This window comes from Drosophila ananassae, chromosome 2L, assembly GCF_017639315.1.
Source record: "Drosophila ananassae strain 14024-0371.13 chromosome 2L, ASM1763931v2, whole genome shotgun sequence".
Taxonomy (NCBI): domain Eukaryota; kingdom Metazoa; phylum Arthropoda; class Insecta; order Diptera; family Drosophilidae; genus Drosophila; species Drosophila ananassae.
The window spans coordinates 15,219,498-15,245,404 of record NC_057927.1 but is presented as its reverse complement, the minus strand read 5'-3'; the positions used below and the strand labels follow the sequence as shown (position 1 = coordinate 15,245,404).

At 41.7% G+C, this 25,907-nt stretch overlaps 3 protein-coding genes across 3 annotated transcripts in view; 2 read left to right on the top strand and 1 right to left on the bottom strand.

Annotated features, from left to right (window-relative positions):
* Positions 1–125: 125 nt before the first annotated feature.
* Positions 126–1,971, top strand: LOC6499348 (putative serine protease K12H4.7). Its single transcript, XM_001954781.4, has 7 exons — positions 126–335; positions 394–575; positions 638–879; positions 933–1,164; positions 1,215–1,393; positions 1,449–1,760; positions 1,818–1,971. The coding sequence occupies exons 1-7, from the start codon at positions 126–128 to the stop codon at positions 1,919–1,921; spliced, it is 1,461 nt and encodes a 486-aa protein (XP_001954817.4). The 3' UTR covers positions 1,922–1,971.
* A 1,523-nt stretch (positions 1,972–3,494) lies between these two features.
* LOC6499349 (IDLSRF-like peptide) overlaps positions 3,495–25,907 on the top strand; it is a 38,312-nt gene continuing 15,899 nt past the window's right edge. The window contains exons 1-2 of the mRNA XM_001954779.4: positions 3,495–3,572; positions 6,337–7,092. Of these exons, the coding sequence (XP_001954815.3) occupies positions 6,933–7,092 (160 nt within the window). The 5' untranslated portion in view covers positions 3,495–3,572; positions 6,337–6,932. The remainder of the gene's footprint in view (positions 3,573–6,336; positions 7,093–25,907) is intronic.
* On the bottom strand, positions 14,002–15,445 carry LOC6501233. Its single transcript, XM_001954780.4, has one exon. The coding sequence runs from the start codon at positions 15,297–15,299 to the stop codon at positions 14,130–14,132; it is 1,170 nt and encodes a 389-aa protein (XP_001954816.1). The 5' UTR covers positions 15,300–15,445; the 3' UTR covers positions 14,002–14,129.

Sequence of the window (25,907 nt, the reverse complement as noted above, 5' to 3'; positions counted from 1 at the left end):
TTAATCATAACTTTCTGATAATTATTCAAACTGATTATGGATGAGAGAAAAACATACGGGTATAGGAAAGTATTAAAACTTGGCCGTCTATCGCAATTTATTTAATTCATTACTGAAACGTCGAAATGAAGTGGGTCTGTGGTGGTCTGTCAGTTATAGTGTCCCTGTCATCTATTCTGGCGAACTATAATCCCTATAAGCGGGATCTGGACTTACTTTACCAAGAGCCCTTCTCAGGACCCTATACAAAAAACGAAGTAGCCTCGGTTGAGGAACTTTGGTTGGATCAAAGGGTCGATCATTTCGATGAGAACAACAATGGAACTTGGAAAATGGTGGGATATCGAATGAAGACAGGTTTTCAGATAACAGATAATAATTATGAATTTTAAGAGATATTTTCGGAACGCAAAGTACCACAATCCCCAGGGACCCATTTACATATTTGTGGGCGGTGAGTGGACCATAAGTCCAGGACTAATGAGCACGGGCTTGACCCACGACATGGCTGTGGAAAACTCAGGAATGCTATTCTACACAGAACACCGCTACTATGGCCTGAGTTTGCCTCACGGGTGAGTAAATAAAAACACAAAAGTTTCTTATTTTCAAAACATTAAAGTTTTATTCCTCTCAGAAATAAGAGTCTGAAAGTGCATCAACTTAAGCAACTCAATCTGCAACAATCCTTGGCTGATTTGGCTTTCTTTATACGCCATCAAAAGTCAAACAATCCTGAACTAAAAGACTCCAAAGTGATTTTGGTCGGCGGGTCATATTCAGGGAGCATGGTGACCTGGATGACGCAAAGGTATCCGGATTTAATAGCTGCTAGTTGGGCTTCAAGTGCTCCCCTGCTGGCCAAAGCGGATTTTTATGGTAAATTTTTGTTTTGTTTTATATGGCTTTCAATATTTGTTTTTGGTTTTCAGAATACATGGATATGGTTAGCAGCTCCGTGCAGCTCAGCTATGGCCAGAATTGTTCCCAGCGAATTTCGAGGGGCTTTGAATATTTGGTAAAATTGTTTCATGAAAACAATATTCGAACTTTGCTGAGTAAGTTCAATGGCTGCAAGGATTATGATCCTAAAAATCCTTTGGACAGGGCAGCTTTTTTCAACGGCTTAGGAAACTATTTTGCCTTGATTGTCCAAAGCTATAGGTGGGTTAAAAAAATAAATATTCAGGCTTCAAGGATTTGTTTATTTTCAGTGCTTATATTCCCCGTTTGTGCGAAAGTTTAATGTCTTTGGATGCCAGTGATGAAGTGGCTTTTATAAAGTTTTTAGAACTATTATATTCCGAGGGCAGACGATCCACAGCTTGTCAGGATTTTGGATACTCTTCAATGCTCCAATTGTTTAGCGAAGAGGACGATCACGGCTCTGGCAGTATGTTGAAATATAAGTCATCACTTTCAATATTATTCCGTAAATTCTTTTAAAGCTCGAGCCTGGTTCTATCAAACATGCAATGAATTTGGCTGGTATACCACCACCCAATCAAAGTCATCATTATCGGCCGCGTTTGCCAAACAGGTACCCTTGTCCTACTTCGAAAAACTTTGCCAGGATGCGTTCGGACCAGAACAGACTCCGCAGAAGTTGGCCCGGGGTATCCGGCAAACGAATTTGGAATTTGGTGGGTTCGGTTTCAATCATAGCGAGCGTTATGCACAAGTAATCTTCACGCATGGCCAGCTGGATCCGTGGCGTGCTCTGGGCCAGCAAACAGGCAGCCAGGCCATCGTCCTGACGGGTGAGTCCTTGCCAAATGATTGAGAGACTCCGCTTAGTTTTCTGCCACGTGCCACAGGCTACTCGCATGTTGAGGATTTGGCCAGCATCCGGATAACGGACAGCGTTCAGATGAATCTCGCCAAGCTGCGTGTGATGTCCTTTTTGCGTCGTCATGTATAAATCTTCACCGAATCCCAACGAATGAATTATTAAATAAACAAATGCGTTGTGCGAGCCCATTTGAAAATGTCGCAGTTCCATTGGCCACTTTGTCCTTTGTCCTTTGGCAAACAGAGATAAATTGAGTGATGCTCGGACACTAAGTGATATGTCTGGTTGGGTAAACAATTTTCTTGTTGATTAGGAAATTGCACTTCTGCTCTGGCCTGTGCATTTTCTTGAGTTTGTTTGTCTTGGCTTGATTGGTTGATTAAGGACTCCATTGAGGGGACACCTACGAAAGTCATTCTCAAGGTGTTTGATGAAATTACGTCTTGAAAAAGGACTTGGTTTGTCCCTTTAGTACTGGAAGTAGTGTTTGCCTTACATAACATACAAGAGGTTATAAAATCTTTACAATTTAATCAAAAGAAGAAACATAAACAAGCACATGGTGGCTGATTAATAAAATGTACATATAATAAAGCTTCAAGTTATTTAGTAGACTTTTCCATAAACAAATTACCAAAGCTGATAATCTAAATAAAAACCTTAAAAGCGTTTAAAATGTTCAACAAATTGTAAATTCGTGAATGTCGCAGCATGAACCCAATATCCTTTCACCTTCCGCCCCGGAAAAGCTTTCGTCCATCGCTTTTGCCAATTGAGTGCAACGCCAACGCCGGGCGGACCTCGTCGAATTAGCGTCACCTGCTGGTCTGCGTGGGCGCCCAGGACCAAGGCCCGGTTGGCACCAGAAACTATTGGATACATTCACACAGGACTCGCACACAGGGGCCAGGGGCAGGAAGACGGCTGCGTGGGCAGCTGAAATGGGGCGGGCCGGCTTTTGGCACTCTCTCATTCTGGCTCTCACTCTTTGGCTCGCCACTTGTTATTTACATTTCTTGGACTGTTGCTCAACAATTTCTGCTCGGGTTTTGGGCCATGTTTCACCCGCTAAGCCACCGATGCTGTGCGTCCTGCCACTAATTAATATTTGTTGCTTCATTTATTGGCTAAATTACGAGTAGCTATAAGTGGCGAAAGGATTATCGAGCTGCGTGGGAGGCGAACATCCTTGTTCTTATACTATTTTTAGAGAAATTGTAAATTAAATATATTAAACTTTAATATATTTTTATGTTTAGGTAAATATTAATTAAAATCTTAATTTATCAAATATCCAACATGAGTTTTTAAGATTTTAAGAAGGTGTGTCTATACTTTTTATTTTAAAGTTAAATTATTTATTGTACTTTGACAACTTCAAGGACTTCAAAAGCTAGCTACTCAATTCCCCGAACTATCCAGCAGTCCGGTCCTGGCCCTGAGTATCCGAAAACCCATCGCACCAGAGCCTTTGATATATGCCCCAGAGCACCTGCTCGAGACCTCCACGAGTGACATTGAGAGCTCAACGGCAAAGGGCGAGAGAGCAGGGGCCAAAATCAACCGCAGAAGGGAAACCAAGGCAGTGGCAGGACATTTCGCTCGCCAGAAAACTCACTCGCAGCAGGACTCGTGCGTAGGCGGCGACGAAGCTCAATTTGAGCGAAAGTCGGAGGCCTTAAAAGTCGGGCCCAAAGCGCTCAACGCTTCAGTCGAGTTTGAAACTTACACTCAAGCGGAGTTGTAAATAGTTGTTCGAGTTGTTGGCTCGTACTCAAACGTACTGTAACACCAAATATCCTTACCATTCCACGTTAAGCCCTAGCGAAAATTTGGGAAATAACAATATTGCCAGAATAGGCAAAAAAATTAAATATAAGTGAAGAAAAAAGGATTTCCAACTGACGCGTGTGCGTGTGCTATTAAACTGTTAAATGAGAATTGTGAAAATAAAAAATAATATAGAACGAAAAGCAAACTCTTGTGGTGGAATGAAGAACGAAAGGCCCAAAATTCACACGAAATTTGAGCTGAAAAGAAAAATCTGTGTGTGTGGAAAATTGCTTCTTTACGGCTCTGCTCTGTTGCTGTTGCTCCTCATTACCTTTACCTTATACTTGCGACCCATCCTGGCAGCACTCTTGTTATTTTTTTGGTGTGTGTGTTACTTTTTTTAAGGCCTAGGCCTCGTTAGTCTTGTCCCGCTCCCATGATTCACGTTGCGTATACGCCGTGTGTGCGCGCGGATGAGCCTGTGTGCGTGTGCTTTGAATAACAACACGCAGTTGTTGATTGTTCCTTGGCTTCCTTGGCCTCCCCCCAGTCGCTCGTCCTTTTATTTTCTTCTGGCTGCTCTGGCTGCTGTTAAATTATGCATTAAGAGCCCCAAACCAGCACAAAGGCGCAAAAAACTCAAAAGGAAAGGAAATGGTTCAAAAATACTGGCTGCCAAAATGGTGGCACTTCTTTTTTGTTTGGGTGTCCACCCTCGCAGACTGTACAGTAAATTATGCAAATTAATGTTTGTTTGTGATTTGGCTCCCGCTTTTTGGTGTTTCAGTTTAGGCCAAGGTGTTCAACGAAAGATTTTAATATGGCTTTGCTTTAAGATATGATTTGGGATTTTAAAAAGCAAAGTTTTTACAAATGGGTTTTTGGGGGTGCCTTGGGTTTGGGGGAATTAGAATCGAAATAATGGCGATTAAAGTCTTTCCCATTAAATTATTTCCAAAACCTATAAAAATGGTCTTCATCCTCGATTGACCTTTTTCACAAATCACTGCCCACTTTCAAAATATTTTAAAAATTGTTACAAATGGCTCTTACTTACAGCACTTATCCCGATGCTCTTTTTACCTTCGCTTCCTACCTTGTCGATGCTTATTCCAGCAATTTGCGCCACATTATTGGCCCACATTTTGGCACCTTGGCAATAACTCACTTATTTGGCCCGCTTTCCGTTGCCCGAGCACAAGTTCCTGGCTGTGGCTTGCGCTATTTGTCTGTGAGTCCCTCGTGGCTTATATTTACTATTTGGCCAACGTGTCTTAGGAGCCGAATTCTCTTCTTGGCTGCCAGGAAATTGTCGTTGTCCTTGTGCCTGTCTGCCGTCTGCCTTTTTACGTGTTTATTAAATCGGTTGAGCCACGGCAGAAGTTTCATTTTCAGTCTATTAAAGAATTTTATGTGCTTAATGTTTGTGTTTATTTCCCTCGCAGTCTGCGTAAGTTTATGTTTTCCTGGGAATCGTAACAAGATTTTACGGCTCTATTCTCCCAATGGACCAAAAAGCCAAACTTCCTAATTGTGAAAAATTCATTGGGCTGTTCGAAAAATCTCCGAAATAACAGGCAATCTAAACTTTATAGTTTGGCCTTGGAAACTTTTGACTTGGCTTTGAAAAATCACAAAATTTTAGCACACAACATTTTACTCTGCTTAGCTGTGCTTATTGGATTAAATAATGAGGCCAGCATTTTCTAAATTATTCATTTCCCAAAACTGAAAATAAGAGAGAATTCGGAAAAGGACTAATTAAAAAGCTTGGCCTGTTGGACGCTCGTCTGTCTTTGACTTTTCCCTTTTCAACGTTTTTGAGGCCAAGGTTCCGTGTGCCGACGACGAGGAGCAAGGACTCATTTTGTCGTGTGTCCAATTTTGATTGCCCCAAAAAGTATGCAGCAGAAAGTTGAAACACTTTTCCACTTTTTCAACTTCGGCCAGTAACAGTAAGAAAAGAGCAAAAACGGAAGGGTCAACTTGTCCATAATTAAAGGTTCGTCTATGTCTGGACCTCTTTTTATCCCTCCAACCCCGAACGGAGCGTCCTGCTTTTAGCTGCTACTTTTGGGCTACACGCTTCGTATGTGTTTTGGGTGCTCGGGAGAGTCATTAAAACTCTCTCGAGTGTGTGAGCGTTGAAAATCCATCTAAAAATTAGACGAAAAAGGGTTGTTCAACTTCTGCTCCCTATTCCCAGTTCCCCGTTCCCTGGTGTGGTCGACTTTCGCTACTTGCCACCCTTCAAAAACACAACATGCCAGCGGAAAATGAGCTGGGCAAAGTTAAAGTTCGTTAAGCTGATTAGATGACTGTGTCTCGAGTTGTTGGGGCATGTAAATTGGGTCCTGGAGACGTTTCGACGTAATCCCCAACACTTTTGGTGTCAACTTCCCGAGGTCTCAATCCAACCGAGGTCACCATTGCCCATCCAAATGCGGTTGGAAAAGAAATGTCCTGGGCAGGGCATCATAAAATAGACCTTCAAAAGTACTCTAAGGACAAATTAACTCAAGAATTCATTATATTATAAAGGGTATAATTGTTATAATAAAACTAGCACACAGTTGGAAATTCTTTGAAGTAACAATAAATATTTACAACTATCTATTTTATAATCTATATATTAATTTGTATTCTTACACCAGAACTTTGTTGCCTATTTCTATAACCTAGTATAACACCGATCAACTTCAATATTTTATTTTTTTTTTAGAAATATTTTAAAAACACTAATTAGTTGAAACCTTTTCTTCTCTTTCCAGTGTAGAAACATGTAAAAAGTCGACTAAAACATATATCTATATATACACATATAAATATTTGTTTGCCTACAAAATTATTTTCAACTTTAATTTCAACCAAACGAATATAACAACATTAAACCAAAAACGAAAACGAAACAGCAAAAAACAAAATCGAACGAACGAAACAACCAAACGGGTTATTGCTTGCATGTAGTCGTAGTACCAAGTAGAAAACGAAACTTTTAGAAACGTCAAGATAGGGATTCGGAATAAAGAAGAGGTCGCAGCTAATTTCTGGTGCGTATAACTCCATTAGAGGACGATTAGCATACTCAAGGACAAACGGACGGACGAGGAGCTAAGAGCTCGGAGCTACCAGCTTGGAGCTAGGAGCTGACGTGCCAACGATAATTAAATAAGCGGCCAAGAAGCACGGAGGATAAGTGGCCCAGGACACTGTTCCTGCAGTTGGCAACTAAAAGCAAAAACGAACTAGAAAACTTCATCAAAACACTCGGATAAAGTGGAAAACGTGTGCGTGCGCGTGTGAGAAAACTTTCTGCAGGGCGAGCGATTTAATTCGGACCCTCTGCCAGTCCCCCAGCCAGCTGGAAATGTCCATGGCCATGGACCATCATCATCAACATCGCCATCTCAACATGTGGCCCACGTTCCCCATCTGTCTGCTGCTCCTCCAGGCGGCAACCAGCACGATGGCCATCGATTTGAGCCGCTTGTACGGCCACATGGCCAATCCCATCCAGAAGCGGGGCGGTAAGTAATCGAACGCAACTCCATCTATTTTGTTTTGGGAAATCTTATTAGAGCGGCCCACCTGGCGGATACGCAATTTCGGGCATGGGGCATCTGCAGAGGACGTTCTAAAGGAATGTCTCTAAGGGAAAGGCCTTTGAATTATTTTCAACGTAGCGTAAGCCATGTTTTCCAGCCATTCACAGATTGACCTTCATTCTCCCTCATGGGAGGACCTTTGCTAGCATTTTTCAGCCCGAACAACTTTTTTGCCGCCTTTTTTTGCACCTCTCACTATTTATTGCCTTACTTAGACCTTAATGCCAATAAATACATTCTCACTACTTTTTCCCTGCTGCTCGGCACTGGCATTTGATTATTTTATTTACCTTTTTATTTATTTTATACTATTTTTTATAAAAGCAAGCTGCATAATGAATGTGCACCTGTTTTTTATTTATGTCTTTTGTTTCTTTTTTATTCCTTTTAGACTTTTAAAACTTACTTGTTCGCGTGCCAACAGGCAGCACCTCAAACCGATGGAAATCTCATTTACTTTCTGCTCAGAGTTTATGTAAATTGGATTTTTAAGCCAGTTGTAGAATTTTTAATTGCAGTTACTAGGTTGGGTTTTCCCGGTATTTTAGTTCGTGATGGAATTTCCGCAGTCATTCCCTCAATATTTGTTATATAATTTAATTAACACCCGTAGTGGCTACCATTTGTGGCTTTTAAGGAATTGGACGAAATCTGCCAACTAAATAATTTATTTATTTTTATTAGGCGCGTATCGTTTCACCCATCATATTTACCCAAAAATCTAATTAACTGAAGCGCGGCAATAAATTGGCCAACAAATGCTTACCAACTTAATTTGCGGCATTATGGCCATGGCCCACGAACAGACTTCAATTAGTCAGTACCCCAATTGACCATTAATTGTCGCTTGTCATCTCATGAATATTCAGAGCATAATTATTCTATTATACTAATTTCAGCAAACGCTCCATTAACCGCTTAAAGTTTATTTTCCTGGTCAACCAACAGAACAGAAGAACTGAAATAGCGTTTGAAATGCAGTGTATGCAGTATATTGCAGTGTAATTCCAATGCATTTGACACTTGAACGGCTCTCACCAGCAGGTGGCCTTTTCTTTTTCCTTCAACCCTATGTCAGGTACAGTAAATGAATTTTTGAAAAAAACCCAAGAAAACCTATTTCACGCCGTTTGGCGAATCACAAAACTGTCAGCCGCAAAGTGGCCACAGAAATGAAACTTTATCTTCCACCCATTACAAAAAAGTAAAAATTGAGAAGGATAAATTTTGGAAAATATTTCTAGAAATATTCATTTTAGAAAATCCAGACCACTATCGAATCCTTTGAATTACTTTCACCTTAATTATCTCAACTCGCAATCTTCTTTTGGAATGTTAAAAGTTACTTCTGTTCAGGAAGTACAATGCCACAAACTTTTAGCCAAGATAAACCTTAGCCAATTTGTCGCCACTTCCCCCTGGAAATTTCTTCTTCAAAAAAGCAAGCTTGCAGCGCAGTGTAATAATTTTAGTTTTCCTGCCAGTGACAACATATTTTATGCTGCAATTTTCTGCTGAAAAGAAACTTGCTTACTTTACTCAGCTTTTGGCTCCAGGTCCCAGTTTGGTTTTGGCCAGCGCCACTCCGTTTATTTATTGTGGCCTGCTTTTGTGCTCGGTGGCATTCCGGCTTTGTGACGGACGATAACGAGCGTGGGTTGTTGGCCAGCCAGGCCAGGTCGTAATTTTCTGGTCAGCTGGGGCCGGGCGGGCGATCCTGTGGCAGTTAATAAATGTGCCACCGCTTGACCGCCACAAAAGCTGCCCGGGAGCACTCGGAAACGCTGCACCAAATGACAGCTTGAAAGGGTTTGGCGGAAGTTGCTTTTTCTTTCCATCACAAAAGCATTCATTACATTTTTTTATGATTGCTTTGATTTTTTGCTTTCCACGCCATCCCTTTGATGGGGTCAGAAAGATGATTGACATTTTTTTTAATGAAATTTATTCGTGAAGGACTTTTTTCCTTCTGTTGAGTCACTTACGTTTAAGGTTCTGAATTTCTGCAGAAATTTATTTCAAATAAAATGGGATTTCAATTCTACTGGGTATGATTTAATTTTTTTTCTTAGAAATATATTTCCAGTTTAGTCTTCGTCCCAGACATGTGTTTTCCCTCCGAGCTCGTTTAAATATTAATATATGTAGTAGCGGTGCCTAGGGTGTCATAAATATTAACCGAATAATTCAATTAGTTATACGAGAGCAGCCCTGTCCAGTTACCAGGCATAAATTATGCAATATTTGATTTGTTTTCAGCTAATATGCTTGCCCGGAAAGGAAACCAAAAATCGTGGCAGGTGGCTGGGGAGTTGTATTTTCCTTGGCTGTGCCACTGCCTCTGCCCGATGTGCGGTGACTTAAGCGGCAACAAATGGCAAACAAAACGTAGCATACTGGCTGCCAGCCGGCGGAGCGTGCCGCTCATGCAAATGGATTCGGTTGCGCCACAAATACACATCTACCAATGCCTGCAACGCAAACCTCAGCTCTAAGCCAGCTGCAGGACATATTGGCTTACAAAACATTCCGTGGACTCGGCCATTTCCACTTACGTGATCGCTTCGGTTGCAGCTGCCACAAAATGAAATTTCCATAAAAACGCCGGAGTGCCTCAGAAAGAAATGACTGAAGTGGGTGAATGGTGGCCCAGTCCCAAAACCAACAGAGCGCTCAGGCAAAAGCTGAAACGTGATTACGCCTCGCATTATGGCCAACAAAAGCATTTGGCATTCAGAGCTGCAGCCAACTAGACTCCAGTTAGCATTAACTTCCTCTCCAAATAGCATTTAGGCCAACCGAAAGCCAAAAGCCATGGACTTGAACCTGAAACTCTGAATAATTTTATTAGCAACTTTTGCATCCGACTCTCCCGACCATGTTTCTTAATTAATTTTCTTGGTCGGACATTGTGCGGGGTCTCTAAGTGGTTATAAGCTAGCTGAGAAGTGAGAAATTTGAGCTAGGGAAACTTTTAATGGAATTTTTCCGACGGATTTTAATTGCCACCAAAAGGGCGCCGCTAAGAGACGTAATAAAAACTGAGAATAATAAAGGTTTAGTTTTAGGTGGGATCTACCACTTAGGTATCTTAATCATTTTTGAGCCACAAAAAGAGGAAAGAATACAATTTATTTTAGCTTTCAATTATAGTTACAATAACTTATAAGATCATTGCCCATCAAAAAATAATCTTTTTTTTTTTAGAATAAAATTGCAATGTCAGTTCAAGTGCTTTTGCCACAAACCCTCATGGAAAAATCGAAATATTTATTGCTATTGCCATTGCAAGTCGGTAGTCACTGGCATGAATAATAGCTATATAAATTCCAAGAGAATGTGAATCCAATGGCGAAACAAAATACGTTTGAAAATATTGGCTTGGACAGAGCAATTTTGTGGGTAATTTACAAAGGCCATAAAAAGGTGAGCCGAAAGGTAGGAAAATCGAAACCTAAAGATGCCTCAGATGCAATGTATCCGATAAATTTAATTATGCTGACAGTTTAATTATGGTTGATTGCCAAGATTTATATCGTACCATGTTCCGGGGGCCTCCAAAGTTTGCAAACTCGGCCACTGATATGCAAATCTATGAATATTTACTAGATGTGCGTATGCAAATTGATGGGCTGTTCCCGCCATACCAGCTTATTGCGCCCTTGTGGGTCACGTATACGCCGTGTGGGCCACGGACAGCGATCAATCCACACTTTGTCCCCATTAACTCGGTAAACTGTCAACTGGTTTACCGAATATAATCCAACAAATGGCCATCATCGCGCTGTGTGGCAGCCAAATGGTTTTCCATACGCCCGAGTATGTGGCAAGGTCATTAAAAACTGTGCGACAGAATCCATTCGGACATCAAAATGAAGTGGTGCATATATGTAGTACAATTCCCTTTTGTGCTCGCGATGAATATTTTCATCGCGAATCGAACATGGCTTTAATTCTCACTTTGTCCTTCTCGTCGTGCCAATCGATGGCAATTGATTTCCCCTCGTTAAACGAAAGTTTAACACTCCCGCCCCAGATTATCAATTTGAACATAAAAATTTTTATTCATTCTGTCCCGCCTTAAAGTCTCGTTGCTCCAGACGGAGACGCATCAAGTCCTAACTAAATGTATTTTCTTTGGCGTTTTCTTATGTTTTTACGGCGCCATAATATTTTACGATGCTCGAAGAGTAGAGCAAGTTTTTATCGGTCGACTCTGCCAGATATACAAAATATTTGTATTATATCTTGTCAATTTTTACGGCCGCGAGAAAGTGTTTTTCCTGCCTCGGCTGGGCATTCAGTCTTGGATCATTTATTATTTATTTGCACTGCGCACTAAAAGTTGGCCGTGCCACGGACTAGCGCAGAAAATGGACTTGTGTAATATGCAAAAAAGAAAACCAGGACGAAAATAGTAGCTTACTTGAGGGTCAGGTTGGTCAACTGCGCCCGCGTTACTCATACGCCCTGTTGTGCGTATAAATAGAAGCAATCGCTTGGCTCGAAAAACATCAGTCTTTCATTAACAAAATGGTCGTGGAAAGGGTTCGGCAGTCCGGCAGGTAGACTCAAATTGGTTTATTGATTTCCTAGCTGAGGAGAGCAAAAAAAGGAAATAAGTTGTGGCGGACAGGGCACTTGAACTTGAGGAAACTTGAAGCCGGGCTGCTGCCCCTTTTGTCCGTCGGATGAATAATGGCAAGTTTTATTTGCAAAGCCCGGAGCTGTTGAGTTGCCAACTGCTTAGCATACTTACACATTTATGGCCAATGCCAATCCAAACCATAATATTACTGGAAATGGCAGCCAGTGGCAAATGCACAATACATAAAATCCAATTTCGAGCAAGGAAACATTCTATATATAGTTAGATGCATACAAATGGAAATCCAAAGGCGGCATAGAACAAGATTTGAGCCAAGGATATGCCGGATGGGAATGGGATAACCGCAGTTGCAGTTGAAGAGCTTTTCGCAGGGAAATCCACTTGTGACTTGCGCTTAGGTCTTAGCCCAGACGTCTCTGGCCACTTCGCCATCTCAGCTTTGCATATCCAATTTGGCAGAATGCGAATGTAAGTGCATGGCTGTTTGCAGGGAAATGGCAACATCACGTGCCCCTGTTCCAATATTTTGCCTTTGTGCACTTTACACACTGGCCGCAATTTAAACATGCCCACACTTACCTGATTTTAGCCCCAACTTGATTTGGTTGAAGAGGGGGAGGTGGCTGGCTGGTGCAAAAACGCAAAGTAGCTGCGCGAATTTGCGCGAGTTTTCCAGGCATTTTCACAATTTTCACACATGTGCAAAGTATGCATAACATTTAACAGAACGCTCGGGGCATGTGTGAAATATTGCCGTGACATTGCCCATGACATAAACAGAAAATACAATTTCCCTTTTCCGTAATTAGGTTTCTTGAGTGGAATGCGAAAACTTTTTTGCGTCACTCGACAATTTCAAGATAATTAGTTTTAAAGGGTTTTCATTACATTGGCATTCCAAAAAGGTGTCTGCTTATTTTCCACCTTACGGTTATTGCCACAATTTCCAAACAAAGTAAGAAAATTAATTTTCAAGACTTACCATCTAGCCTGCCCACTTTCATTAGGAAAGTGTTCATAAAACCGAATGACCTGGTCTTTAAGGCTCAGTTTCTCCTGTTATCTGGTTAATTGAATTGATATTTTGCTTTCAGAGAAATATTCAGCATCGCTGAATAATTCAATAACGAACTGTATTGCGAAAAGTTTTGCGCCATCCGTTCAAAATGCGAAAATATAATTACCCGCAATAGACATCATCCATTATTTATAGCCCGGCCTGAACCACAAAGCATATTTAAATTTATTTGCAATTTGTTGCGGTCGGCAGGTGTAAATTTTCATTGGCTTTGTTCCGTTGTTATTTGTGCGGTCTCCCGATGATTTCGGCCCACTTGATTACACCATCGAACTAACTGGCAAATAGGCGAGTGCGGTTCAAATTCAGTTTCAAATCAAAATGGCAAAATGGCAGCATGAAAAACAGAAAATGGTAAGTGGAAAACGGAAAACGGAAAACTTTTGCCCAGCCACATGCCAACATTGTTGGCCAAAACTGTGCGTTTATGTTCGAGAGTGAAAACCGAGTGAAATAAACAAAGCGAAAGTTTCCATGCATTCGCAATGAACAAACTTTTTTCCTGGGGAAGTGAGTGAAGTTCAAGGCAGCAGAGCAGTCCTCGCTCTGATGGTCAACATTTTAGCATTTTTACACATTTCATTCAGGTGAGAGATGCTTACCTCCGGCCATCATGAACACTTACCACTTTCCGCCCCATCCTCCCACCTGTCGGTCGGTCTTCGAGCACCGGGGTGGGAGTACCCAGTAAGTGCACCCAAGTTATCGTTTGCACGAGCTGCAACATAAGCCAGATTAAATGTATTTTCCATTACTGTTGCATGCCACTTTCGGTCAAAGTAGACACCCAGAGACAGTTGCAAGTTTGCCAGTCAGCTATGCAGCACTTCAGCCAGTTGCCAAGTGGCCGAGTGTGCTGGTGAGCTGAAAAGTGGCTGAAATGGCAGGTGTTCTCCCCAAAAACAAACTCAATTTACCGTCTTTGCATAAGCGAGTGGGTTCAGTTAATTTCACATTCAAGATTTGGTTTTGTTCGGCATATTGCTTTTATGGACTATGAAATACATGGCCAAAATCCAGACAACTAATGCATATGCATTTATGAAAAACTGACACTTTCTTTAGAGGCCACTACAAATTTGTATTTTCAATTTATTTTTACCCCTACCCTAAATTTACAATAAATAAATAAAACATACAATGATTGCGTTGGTTGCGCTGTTTTGCAGATTTCTAGATTGTTATAAAGTTATTAACCGATTCGATCAAATCGGGCTGATTGCACGGAAAATTTTGCAGACTGCTCGCCAGATGAGGACAGCCAAGTTGGACTTAGGCTTCGGGCTCGACGTCGGTAACCGATCCCGGCTTGGTGGCCGGCGGCGAATTATTGGTGGTCTCCGCAGCAGTGGCTGTGACTGTCGCCTCCGGATCGACAGGTATAGGTTTGCCGCCCAATGCGAGGAGGGTGTCGGCATTAACCTCCTCGACATGCTCCTCCTCCTCGCCATCCTCGTCGCCCATAGGCTCGTCCGGCTCTGGCGGCAGCCAGCAGGTGCCCTTGACCAAACGGTCCTCGATCTCTGCGATCTCGTTTTTGTAGTACTGATTGAAGTCTGGCCGCTCCCAGATGCTCCTGACCCACTGTAGATTGAAGTCCATCTTGGCGCAGCAGCAGAACTTGCGCGATTTGTGGCACTTGGGGCACTTTGCTGGCGGGCGGGCTGGATGGGTGTACTGCTGCTTCTGTTTCTTCTTGCAGCAATAGGGGCATACGTGCTTGGGCTTCTTCTTGGTCGTAGAACAGGGCACCGGCTCCTTGGCGTAGACAAGGTGACCGCGCTTCTTGGCGCAGAAGCAGCAGTTGCAGTCGTCGCCTTCCGGCTGGCGCTTACGGGTCTGCATACGGTCATAGAACTTCTTGTAGGTGATCTTGATCTTGGCCTCGTAGGCCAGTTGGTCGGCGCAGGAAAGCCCGTCAAAGCGGGCATAGCTCTCCGCAGACTTTCGCGCCGCGTGCACCCACACGCACTCGTCGTTGTAGGAGGGCCGGCCCTGATCGTCGTATGTCAGCTCCGTCTTCGGCTCGTAGTAGTACGCCTTGAAGCCCCGCTTGATGATTGCATAGGCCAGGTGGGCCTCCACCTTGTTCATCAGTGACTTCTTACCCAGCTCGTGGAACAGGTCCTCCTTACGCAGCCGCTTCTTGGGGGTCGTGTCGATGCAGTAGCACACCTGGTCGTAGTGCAGGAAGGCATAAGTGATGATGTCCACCGTAGACTTGGCCTTGCACTCGTGCATCCCGCAAATGATCATTATCTGGGCCAGGGTGTTGGCCAGGTCCAGAACGTTCTCCAGGAAGATCGAGCTGGCGTTCACCTCTCCCAGGCACTTGCACTGCGTGTGCTGGTCGATGATGCCCAGTGGGGCATGCCGCTGGCACTCCTTGTGCTGGCAGTTGTTGCGACATCGGAAGTCTGGCATCGCATGGTGCGCTTGCATCGCGACTCTGAATCGTTCTTACTAAAAACTGTCAGGTGTTTGGCGCCTGCTCCCAATCTTTTCCACATGGAATTTGTCTTTTTTTTAAGAGATTTTGTTAACTGTTCTTAAGTCGAGACGAGCCAAATGAATGAGCTATAAATAGTCTAAAGAAACTATCCTTTTAAAAACATTAATTTCAGAGGTTGCTGAGTTGTCCCAAAACATACACAAAAATGTTGGACAGGAATTCAATTCCAGAGGGGACCGAAATCCAATATATCCATATGGGAAAGGAGGCCCTGAACCTGAAACGCATATGAACTGGAAATAATTTATGTATAATTACAATAACTAATTAAAATATACTTTAAGTATTCGATTTCACAATTCATCATTATTCTGCCGTCATTGGGAGACCAATCATATTTTTTTTGTTTCTTTCTTGACTTTATGTCGTGTTTCAAGGACCAAATAGCATTTGATACGGCATAGATTGTTTGTGTTGTGCTTTCGTTTTGTTTGCCCATGCCTTGTAGACGTGTATAAGTTTCCGAGGAACAAATATTTGCTCAGCCAACAGGGCATGGAAAAGCGGCAGTGGAAAATTTCAGAGGCCCACCGCACAGGCGACAATTTATTTATTATTTTTATTCCGTTTTCTGCCTTCGTAATGGATGTCCTTTTTTCGGGGCTCGGTTGACAGACATTCGTAATTGTTGATGACGGCCCGGAGTTTATGATTCGGAGCCAGGCTGGGGGACTCAAGCCCATACCCGAACATAAATAAAGTATGGCATCCGGCTCGAACTGAGCTCAGCACTTTCCCCAGGGAGTTGTCAGAGCAAATACATCAAAGAATTTATTAGACAAGCTCTGCCATATCCGTATCCTGTTGTCGGCAAATACCTCGGGAACTGTAGACTCATCCAGTACAATTTTTTCAAATGGCAATGGACCAGAAACAAAAACAAAAAACTGCTGACAAATGTAAATCTTCATTTGCTTTGCGATCTGGTTTTGGTTCTGGGAAGCTGACCCTTTGTATCTGAGAAATTGTTGCACTTTAACCTTTTGGCCATAAGTGTAAGTATGCTGGCTTAAACCCCAGCTTATGTCGGCGCATAAAAGCTGTTTAATCTCGGGCAACGTGCTCTGCAAAAAGACAGAGTCGTAAAAACTTTGCTCAACTCATAATGAAATAGCAGCAGGGCGCGGGCCTGAAGATGAGTGATTTCAATCCAGGCCAGATATCTCATTCTTGTGCTCTGGTCCAGATACCTCATCCTGGCTGCTTCTTTTGTTTATCTAAAGTGCAACTACGTAACTCATAAAACTTGAGCAATCGCGCATAAATCTTGGCCAGACAAAATGGCCAACTGTTGGCCGAGTTTTGTTGACCGGGGCTGGCCGGGGGTGTGGGAAAATTTCTTGGTAAAAGTGCCGGTTGGTATAAAATTTCTATTGGCTTCTCTAACAATAAAAGTTGACGTCCTGGAACGGACACGTGGCGCTGGTCAGGTAGCAACTGGAGAATCTGTCTGGGGATATAATTTCACTCGGGCACTTTAGGGCTTCACTTCAAGAAAGTAAAATAAATTGACCTATGTTATTTTTTAAATAAATTGTATTGCTTTAAATAAAAAATATTGAGTTCTCAGTCCTAAAGTTCCAACATCAGTTGTTGCTTTCCGTCTCACAGAAAATCAATCAACAACATTTTTGGATCATCCAAATGTAAGCCTGCTAAGCCGCATTTATAACGCGACTAAACTGGTGGCACGTCCCTTAAATTAACTCCAAATTCCGTAGTGGACAACCACGCACCCGCTAGCAACGTCCACGTCATTCGCATAAAACCCTTTAATGGCTATGCAGACACCAATTACCATTAAAAACGGACAACCTCGCCTGGAATGTATACACGTTCGCTCGGCACATGGAAAAGCGGTGGAAAAAATAGCGAAAATCAATATATAGATGTGTATGCCGTGCGAAGGGCTCGAAAACGCAGCTGAGATTGAAAAATCCTTGCCACGATGAGCGTTTTTTAGCTAAGCGACTCGCCATGATTTCCTGGTTTTTTTTCTTCCGCCCCCTCCACTTGCGGTCCTTAGACGTGCCATGATTTATAATTCCCTGCAAACGGCGAACGACTTAAAAGTTGCATAGTCAAAGTAACCTATTCCTCATACTCGATAAACAAAGGGGAAATCTGTTGCCCATATTGAGTGAAGAACGTTTACAGCTTTTAAGGTAATAGACTGCAAGAAATGGACCGAATTTTAGGTCTTGAATTGGTTTTGTTGCTAGATCTAATTTCGTAATAAATAGTTATTCCCTAGTACCAAATAGTCCTTATTTTAATATTTAATTCTTATATATAACTTTAGTGAACCACTTCCCCCAAAAAGAGCATCACCTCTTCGTTGGGCAATGGCTAATTTACTCGAGTACTGACTTTTTGCGGCTTTTTGGCGTGCGTGGCCAAATGGCAGGACATAAATCTGCAAATGTGATAAATGGTTATAAAGCCAAGCGTAATGTTTATTTAAAATAATGATGATGATGAGCAGCTGCAGCTGGTGGCTGTTACATCAGCCTCCTCCATTTCCAGCAACTCTCCCCCTTTCTGGCCATAACCATGAGTATGTAAATTGCCATGGACCTTTGATGGCTGTCCAAAGAAGTAAACTGGCATTGGGTACGGCATGTGGCAAGAGGCATGAGGCAAGAGGCAAATGGCAAGTGGCTCTTTTTAGCTCGACAGACAGCTGTTAAAGTTCAGCTGTCAATTATTCATAAAATTGCGCATACGTCTGCACTCATTACGTATACGCCGTGTTTGCCATTGGCTCTTATTTTTCTGCGCTTTCTGCGTGAGCTCGAATTGCTTTCATTTCGCTGGCTCGTATTAATTTGATTTATATAGACACAAGCATATATGTAGAATAGCACACACGCGACATTTGTCCTTTTTATTCAGCTGCTTATATTTATTGCGTTTTATGGTTTTGTTTTGGCATAAATTTGCATAATTGAGCTACAGACGGCTCCGACCCCGTCTCTGTCTGAATGTCTGATTTATGGTCGTCTCGGTTGAAAAGTTTGCGGCTAAGTTCTTATAATTTCGTGCAAATGTTTCCATGGAATATGCTTGTCTAATTTACGCACGAAATCGAAAAACTTTGCTCTAAGTTTTGCGGCTAAGAGATTTGCATAATTTTTATTTTCCCCAGTCCGATGAAAATAAATGAACATCCTGTGCTTTTGTTTGTCCATTAAAATATGTTTCACAATCGATGGGCACTCTGACCTCATCCCAAGGCTTTAATATTGCAATTTTCTTAAAGGTCACTTTGTTTTAACTCAATTAACGACTTAGTCGGAGCGCTAACCTCCTTGTTCTTGACATAATATCAAATCAATACACTGTCAATAAGCCTCCTTGACAAATGGCCCTGCGGCTAATTGAGGGAGGCCGAAAAGCAGAGGACATTGATCGGACAACAAATTATTTCAGCCTTGTCCCCTAGGGCCAATCAATGTGGTATCATTACAAAGCCATTAAGTTGGCCAATCAAAACCATGCAAAAAGGACTACACAAAAACTGCCCTCCACCAACATGACTCGATGTAATTCAATCAGAGTGCCGTTCAAATGGCCAAGAACTCATTAGTATAAATGTATGCTGGCCTAGGCTCTGGCCAAACCATCTCCGATATGGCCCATTAAATGAGGGTTAAATTAAAAAAAGTCTCCGGGTCTGCCTACATTAGATAATTGCCTTATAAATAGAGATAAGCGGATAAAATATGGTGCCTACGACGAGCTACGAGAGTGATGCAAGGAATAAGCGAAAAAATCAACTTGGAAAGGGCCAACAGACATTCCGTTTCCCACACTAAAGACCAGGCATATAAGCCTAGGCAATGTCAACAGTGTAGGCGTGGAAAATTTGGCCCTTTGATTGATTGATCTGCCCATGAGCCAAATGAATTCATCATTCATATTTGAGTGTATCTCCAACGAAGTCAAATTTATCATCTGAATCAATTGAAGAGCTGGCAAACGCAATTTGCACAGCTGAGTGCTGAAAACGAAATGTCAATGCAATTTATCAAATTCAAGTGATAGGGAAGCCACGATCTACACATATTCAATTTTTAGTTGAATTTTTGTTAATCCAGTTCTTTTGAAATATTAACTTTTTCAATGTTCTTTGCTGCTCCAAGCTTTAATCAATTTATTTTTATACATTATATACTCGAATCTCTGTATAAATATTTGATAAACCCATTAAGGACCCGGCAATGTTCCAGGAAAATCTCACGTGCGAGGCTGGCTTGTAAAATGAAGAACGGCTTAAATTCATGGACCTTAATAAGACCTCAAGATTCTGATATTTTAGTGACGTACATTGGAAATTAGTCAGCTTTAAATTTGATCAAATTTGGCTTCCCTCGTGCCACTATCGATCCGTTTCTAAAGCATATTAGAAAGCGTCCCTGATGTTTTTTAAAAAACTGTTGTTAGCACCCTCGTAGTCGCTCACGCACACGTTGGGTATGGTTTAAATTCGCTGTTGCTTCGGCTTTGACATTGGGCTGGGTGGGTCGATTACGTGGATTGCACAGCTGGAGGTCCCTGGCCAAATGGCTGAGGAGGTGGCTAATTTCAGCAAGAGTTCCGTTCCCGCCGGGCCGAACATCAAAGTCATTGTCAACATGTGAACGCGGTGGCTCATGAGTGCGAGGCGAGGGTGGCTCCGACAACGCTGCGAAAGCGTTTTAATCTAAATAATTTATAAACTGTTTTATATTTTCTGGTTTCGTGTCTTTCTATTGTGCCCGTGAATGTGGGCCACCTGTGCGAGCTCTCCGTCCTATCTTTTTGCCATAATACTCCGGATTGAATTTACATATTTACCATACATCCGGAACCATATGTGGCTCCGTCCTCCGCTTAGCTCGGGATTACGGCTGTCTCTGCAGTGAAGCGTTAAGCTGGTGGTATAGTGCCATGGCAGGGAATTTTGGCAGCATCTTATCGCAGACATGGGGATACAGGTTGCCGGTTTCCAGGCTTATCGATTAAATGGGTTCTAGGAAAATTTATTTAAAATTAAGTCAATGCTTTATTGAGCGATTGATGCGAATGGGCGGATGGGCGGAAGGTCTGTCTGGGTGGTCTGGGTGGTCTGCCAGACTATCTGACACCATAAACCACTGAACCCAGCTCATCGGCAAACTGTCATAAACTGTCGCTGGATATGCCAGGGAAAATTGAAGACTAACTGGCTGCGACTCGAATTGCCTGGCACATTAAATGTCAAACAGCCGAGCAATTTCATTACTGTGAAATGCAAACGATACCTCGACCTTGTCCTACGTTTTAATTTTTTCCTTTTTCCTCTGCCCTTTTTGTAATTTGCCCATTGAGGCGTGTGATTTACATCAGGTGACAGAACACCACCAGAGAAAAGTACAATTTGTTGGCATAACTTTTGTTGCTCGCGGCGCTTTCGGAAAAAAAGTCATTGCGGCGCAAAAAGTACTGAGAAAAAACGCAAAACACCTCCGGGCCTTCACAAACTCTCTCCGTGGCCCCCTGACCTCAGCGAGCTTTAATTTGTTCCATTTCCAGTTCCAACACTCTAGCTCCTGCACCGGAAAATCAACCCAATAGAATGCTAATCAAAACGAATGTCGGTACCATCTGTCAATTACAGCAACTTGCAGACAACATCCGAGAACAAACGACAACAAGCACCAGGACATGGTACTTCCGTAACGTGCCCTCTATTACGGCTAATTTCGAAAAATCGTGGGTAAACTCGAGCTTGCCAAACATTCACGCTGATTAGAGCCCATTAATTTTGTGGCCTGTACGCTAATGTCCTGACATTTCGATGCCAAAGTGTGGGCTTCGGTTCGATTTTGTTGAGTGTGAAAAGCAGTTAAGACAATGTATTAGTTAAGGGATAGTATTTTATTATTTGCATTACATAATAAAATAAGTTACTAATAAGAAAAAGATCTTGTGATAAAAGTTAGTCCACTATCTTAGTAGGGATATAATTAAGGTAAATATCATAGACTAATAAGATCTTCATCTTTGGAATGTAATTCAAAACTTTAAAACAAGCTTTTAATAAAGAACTTCAGCGAGAGCTAATTATAAGCTTGACTTCACATCACAAATTTTGGGAAGTTTTCCTACCAATATTTGGCCATAAACTTTGCCCTCAGCCATCTTTGTTTGCTGTTCTTAAAGTTGTGCTTGTGGGTCGGAGTTTTAAGTTCCCATTGCTCATCTTATGACCTTATATATTTTCCATAAAGTAAACCAGAAACCCCACCAGGACTTGTTTGCTAAATGTAACCCCTCAACTGAATAAAGAGCAAAGTTAAGGACGTGTTTAAATTTACTGAAGCCATTTAATTGTTTGAGCCACAATTGCCGGGCATAGAAGAGGGCGTTTAAAAGGAATGTGCTGGCGTCGGGAGGGTAATGGTCTTGGCTTAAACGAGGCACCGCATGCCGCCAGGGACACTGTGTCCTGGGCTGGAATAATTGTCATATTTCTTTCTCGGCAGCCACTCAACTGGGCATTATTTCTGCAACGTATTTTCCTTTGCAACGTGAGGGCGGGCGCATGAAGTGCAAGGTCCTTTGCAGCAATTAACAAGAACTGTGGCCGCTCGCTGAAAGCCTGAAAATGTGTCAGCCAAGCCAAGCCAAGTGGGCAGGACCTTGGTCCTATTTAGAGCTTGACATTTGCATTTTTAAACGGAGAATTCTATTCAGAAATTTGTAAGGTGAAAAACGGGTTTTGTCTGCGTGATAATGTTTATTCATGAAAGTCAAGGTGTCAAGGTGTCCGTACTTGAGTGACAAGAAAGCGGAACTGGAATACCCAGAGCCTCTACCACCCAGTTAGGTCGTGACTCATCCATAAAATCAAATGGCAATTAAGTGGGCAATCAATGTTTACAACTCACAGAAGCCAAGTGCCAATCCTCAATAATTCTTCCTTTATGTCCAAAGTGCAAACTCGGTAATTCAATTACGGACTGAGAATTGTCAGTGTCATTGACGAGTGAGTGCATAAACATTAATAATTCTTACTTTATTTCCACGCCATCTCACAACAAAAAAGAATATGGACAACGGTAGCGGAAACTCCATCAATTTAATGACTTCCCGTTGACGGTCTCCCATCATTCCTCATTGACATTGGCAATGGAAACTCGTACATTTGGGCCAAGGCCAAAACCACTGTGGGTGTCGTGGCCGGCCAGAGATTAAGATAGAGTTACTGTTCGACAACACCCGTATTTATAGCAGCAGTTGACTTTTGTGTCTCACTGTGGCATTTGATAATTGCCTGCGGCACGACAGTCACACGTAAAGTTGTTACCCGGGAATATGATGGCACTGCAAACCATTTACTTGGGGTGTTAAACGATCCGGAATTGAGCTGTTGCGGAAACTAAGAAATTAAATTGGTTTTTGGAGGAATCCAATTTAAAAATATTTAAAGGTTAAGCAGCTGAGGTCAAGAATCGGTTAAGTACTGGTAAAAATATGGCAAAGATATGACCATCGCTGGGGGCCATAATGTCCTACCCATGCACTTCTTAACTTTTGAAGGGTATCCCCCAGAAAATGTGACAAAAATCTCAAAAATATTTTATTGTCAGGTTTTGATGCAGCTTAAAAGAGAATCGACCCACAAATCGTTTAAGGTATTCCGCTCAGAAATCGGATGAATATTGGCAAAGATATGGCCATCGCTGGGGGCCATAATGTCCTACCCATGCATTTCTTAACTTTTGAAGGGTATCCCCCAGAAAATGTGACAAAAATCTCAAAAATATTTTATTGTCAGGTTTTGATGCAGATTAAAAACGAATCGACCCACAAATCGTTTAAGGTATTCCGCTCAGAAATCGGATGAATATTGGCAAAGATATGGCCATTGCTGGGGGCCATATTGTCCTACCCATGCATTTCTTAACTTTTGAAGGGTATCCCCCAGAAAATGTTAAAAAAATATCAAAAATATTTTGTTGTCAGGTTTTGATGCAGATTAATGGAGAATCGATCCACAAATCGTTTAAGGTATTCCGCTCAGAAATCGGATGAATATTGGCAAAGATATGGCCATCGCTGGGGGCCATAATGTCCTACCCATGCATTTCTTAACTTTTGAAGGGTATCCCCCAGAAAATGTGACAAAAATCTCAAAAATATTTTATTGTCAGGTTTTGATGCAGATTAAAAACGAATCGACCCACAAATCGTTTAAGGTATTCCGCTCAGAAATCGGATGAATATTGGCAAAGATATGGCCATTGCTGGGGGCCATATTGTCCTACCCATGCATTTCTTAACTTTTGAAGGGTATCCCCCAGAAAATGTTAAAAAAATCTCAAAAATATTTTGTTGTCAGGTTTTGATGCAGATTAATGGAGAATCGATCCACAAATCGTTTAAGGTATTCCGCTCAGAAATCGGATGAATATTGGCAAAGATATGGCCATCGCTGGGGGCCATAATGTCCTACCCATGCATTTCTTAACTTTTGAAGGGTATCCCCCAGAAAATGTGAAAAAAATCTCAAAAATATTTTGTTGTTAGGTTTTGATGCAAATTCAAAGAGAATCGATCCACAAATCGTTTAAGGTATTCCGCTCAAGAATCGGATGAATATTGGCAAAGATATGGCCATCGCTGGGGGCCATAATGTCCTACCCATGCACTTCTTAACTTTTGAAGGGTATCCCCCAGAAAATGTGAAAAAATAACTTCAAAAATATTTTGTTGTCAGGTTTTGATGCAAATTCAAAGAGAATCGATCCACAAATCGTTTAAGGTATTCCGCTCAGAAATCGGATGAATATTGGCAAAGATATGGCCATCGCTGGGGGCCATAATGTCCTACCCATGCATTTCTTAACTTTTGAAGGGTATCCCCCAGAAAATGGGAAAAAAATCTCAAAAATATTTTGTTGTCAGGTTTTGATGCAAATTCAAAGAGAATCGATCCACAAATCGTTTAAGGTATTCCGCTCAAGAATCGGATGAATATTGGCAAAGATATGGCCATCGCTGGGGGCCATAATATCCTACCCATGCATTTCTTAACTTTTGAAGGGTATCCCCCAGAAAATGTTAAAAAAATCTCAAAAATATTTTGTTGTCAGGTTTTGATGCAGATTAATGGAGAATCGATCCACAAATCGTTTAAGGTATTCCGCTCAGAAATCGGATGAATATTGGCAAAGATATGGCCATCGCTGGGGGCCATAATGTCCTACCCATGCATTTCTTAACTTTTGAAGGGTATCCCCCAGAAAATGTTAAAAAAATCTCAAAAATATTTTGTTGTCAGGTTTTGATGCAGATTAATGGAGAATCGATCCACAAATCGTTTAAGGTATTCCGCTCAGAAATCGGATGAATATTGGCAAAGATATGGCCATCGCTGGGGGCCATAATGTCCTACCCATGCATTTCTTAACTTTTGAAGGGTATCCCCCAGAAAATGTGAAAAAAATCTCAAAAATATTTTGTTGTCAGGTTTTGATGCAAATTCAAAGAGAATCGATCCACAAATCGTTTAAGGTATTCTGCTCAAGAATCGGATGAATATTGGCAAAGATATGGCCATCGCTGGGGGCCATAATGTCCTACCCATGCATTTCTTAACTTTTGAAGGGTATCCCCCAGAAAATGTGAAAAAAATCTCAAAAATATTTTGTTGTCAGGTTTTGATGCAAATTCAAAGAGAATCGATCCACAAATCGTTTAAGGTATTCTGCTCAAGAATCGGATGAATATTGGCAAAGATATGGCCATCGCTGGGGGCCATAATGTCCTACCCATGCATTTATTAACTTTTGAAGGGTATCTCTCAGAAAATGTGAAAAAAATCTCAAAAATATTTTGTTGTCAGGTTTTGATGCAAATTCAAAGAGAATCGATCCACAAATCGTTTAAGGTATTCCGCTCAAGAATCGGATGAATATTGGCAAAGATGTGGCCATCGCTGGGGGCCATAATGTCCTACCCATGCATTTATTAACTTTTGAAGGGTATCTCTCAGAAAATGTGAAAAAAATCTCAAAAATATATTGTACAAGTAGTTTAAGGTATTACGTTTAAGACTCGGTTACGTATTGGCAAAGATATGGCCTATTTTGGGCCTCCTATTGATTGCCCTGTGAACCTTGGGGTGTGAAGTCTTGCAGAATATCTTAAAAGGTCATAAATTTGTTAGGCAAAATTCTTAAAAAGAAATTCTTTAAGCATATTAGTACATCGAACCAAGGACACACAGTTTTTCACTTTCTGTAGTGCCCCACAAAGTAAACAAGCAAACATACAAATAGCGATTAGGATCATGTGAAATGCTTTCATCCTCCTGTTGGAATAGTGTCAGTGGCATTTTTATTTTGTTTTCAGTTTGTTTAGCTGTATAATTTTTTGTTCGCATTTAAACTGAAAGCTTGGTGCTCGCTTTGTTGGATTCCCTTCGCCTGGCATTTGTTTGCACGAAATTATTTCCATTCTGGCTCGTTGGGTGGCACGCTTCTAATGCGAACTTTGACTGGATGGAA

Excerpts from the sequence above, each read along its gene's own strand:
- LOC6499348 (XM_001954781.4), top strand. The coding sequence starts at position 126 with ATGAAGTGGGTCTGTGGTGGTCTGTCAGTTATAGTGTCCCTGTCATCT. Across the intron at positions 336-393 it reads ACAATGGAACTTGGAAAATG|AGATATTTTCGGAACGCAAA; the intron begins GTGGGATATCGA and ends ATGAATTTTAAG. Across the intron at positions 880-932 it reads GGCCAAAGCGGATTTTTATG|AATACATGGATATGGTTAGC; the intron begins GTAAATTTTTGT and ends TTTGGTTTTCAG.
- LOC6501233 (XM_001954780.4), bottom strand. The coding sequence starts at position 15,299 with ATGCAAGCGCACCATGCGATGCCAGACTTCCGATGTCGCAACAACTGC.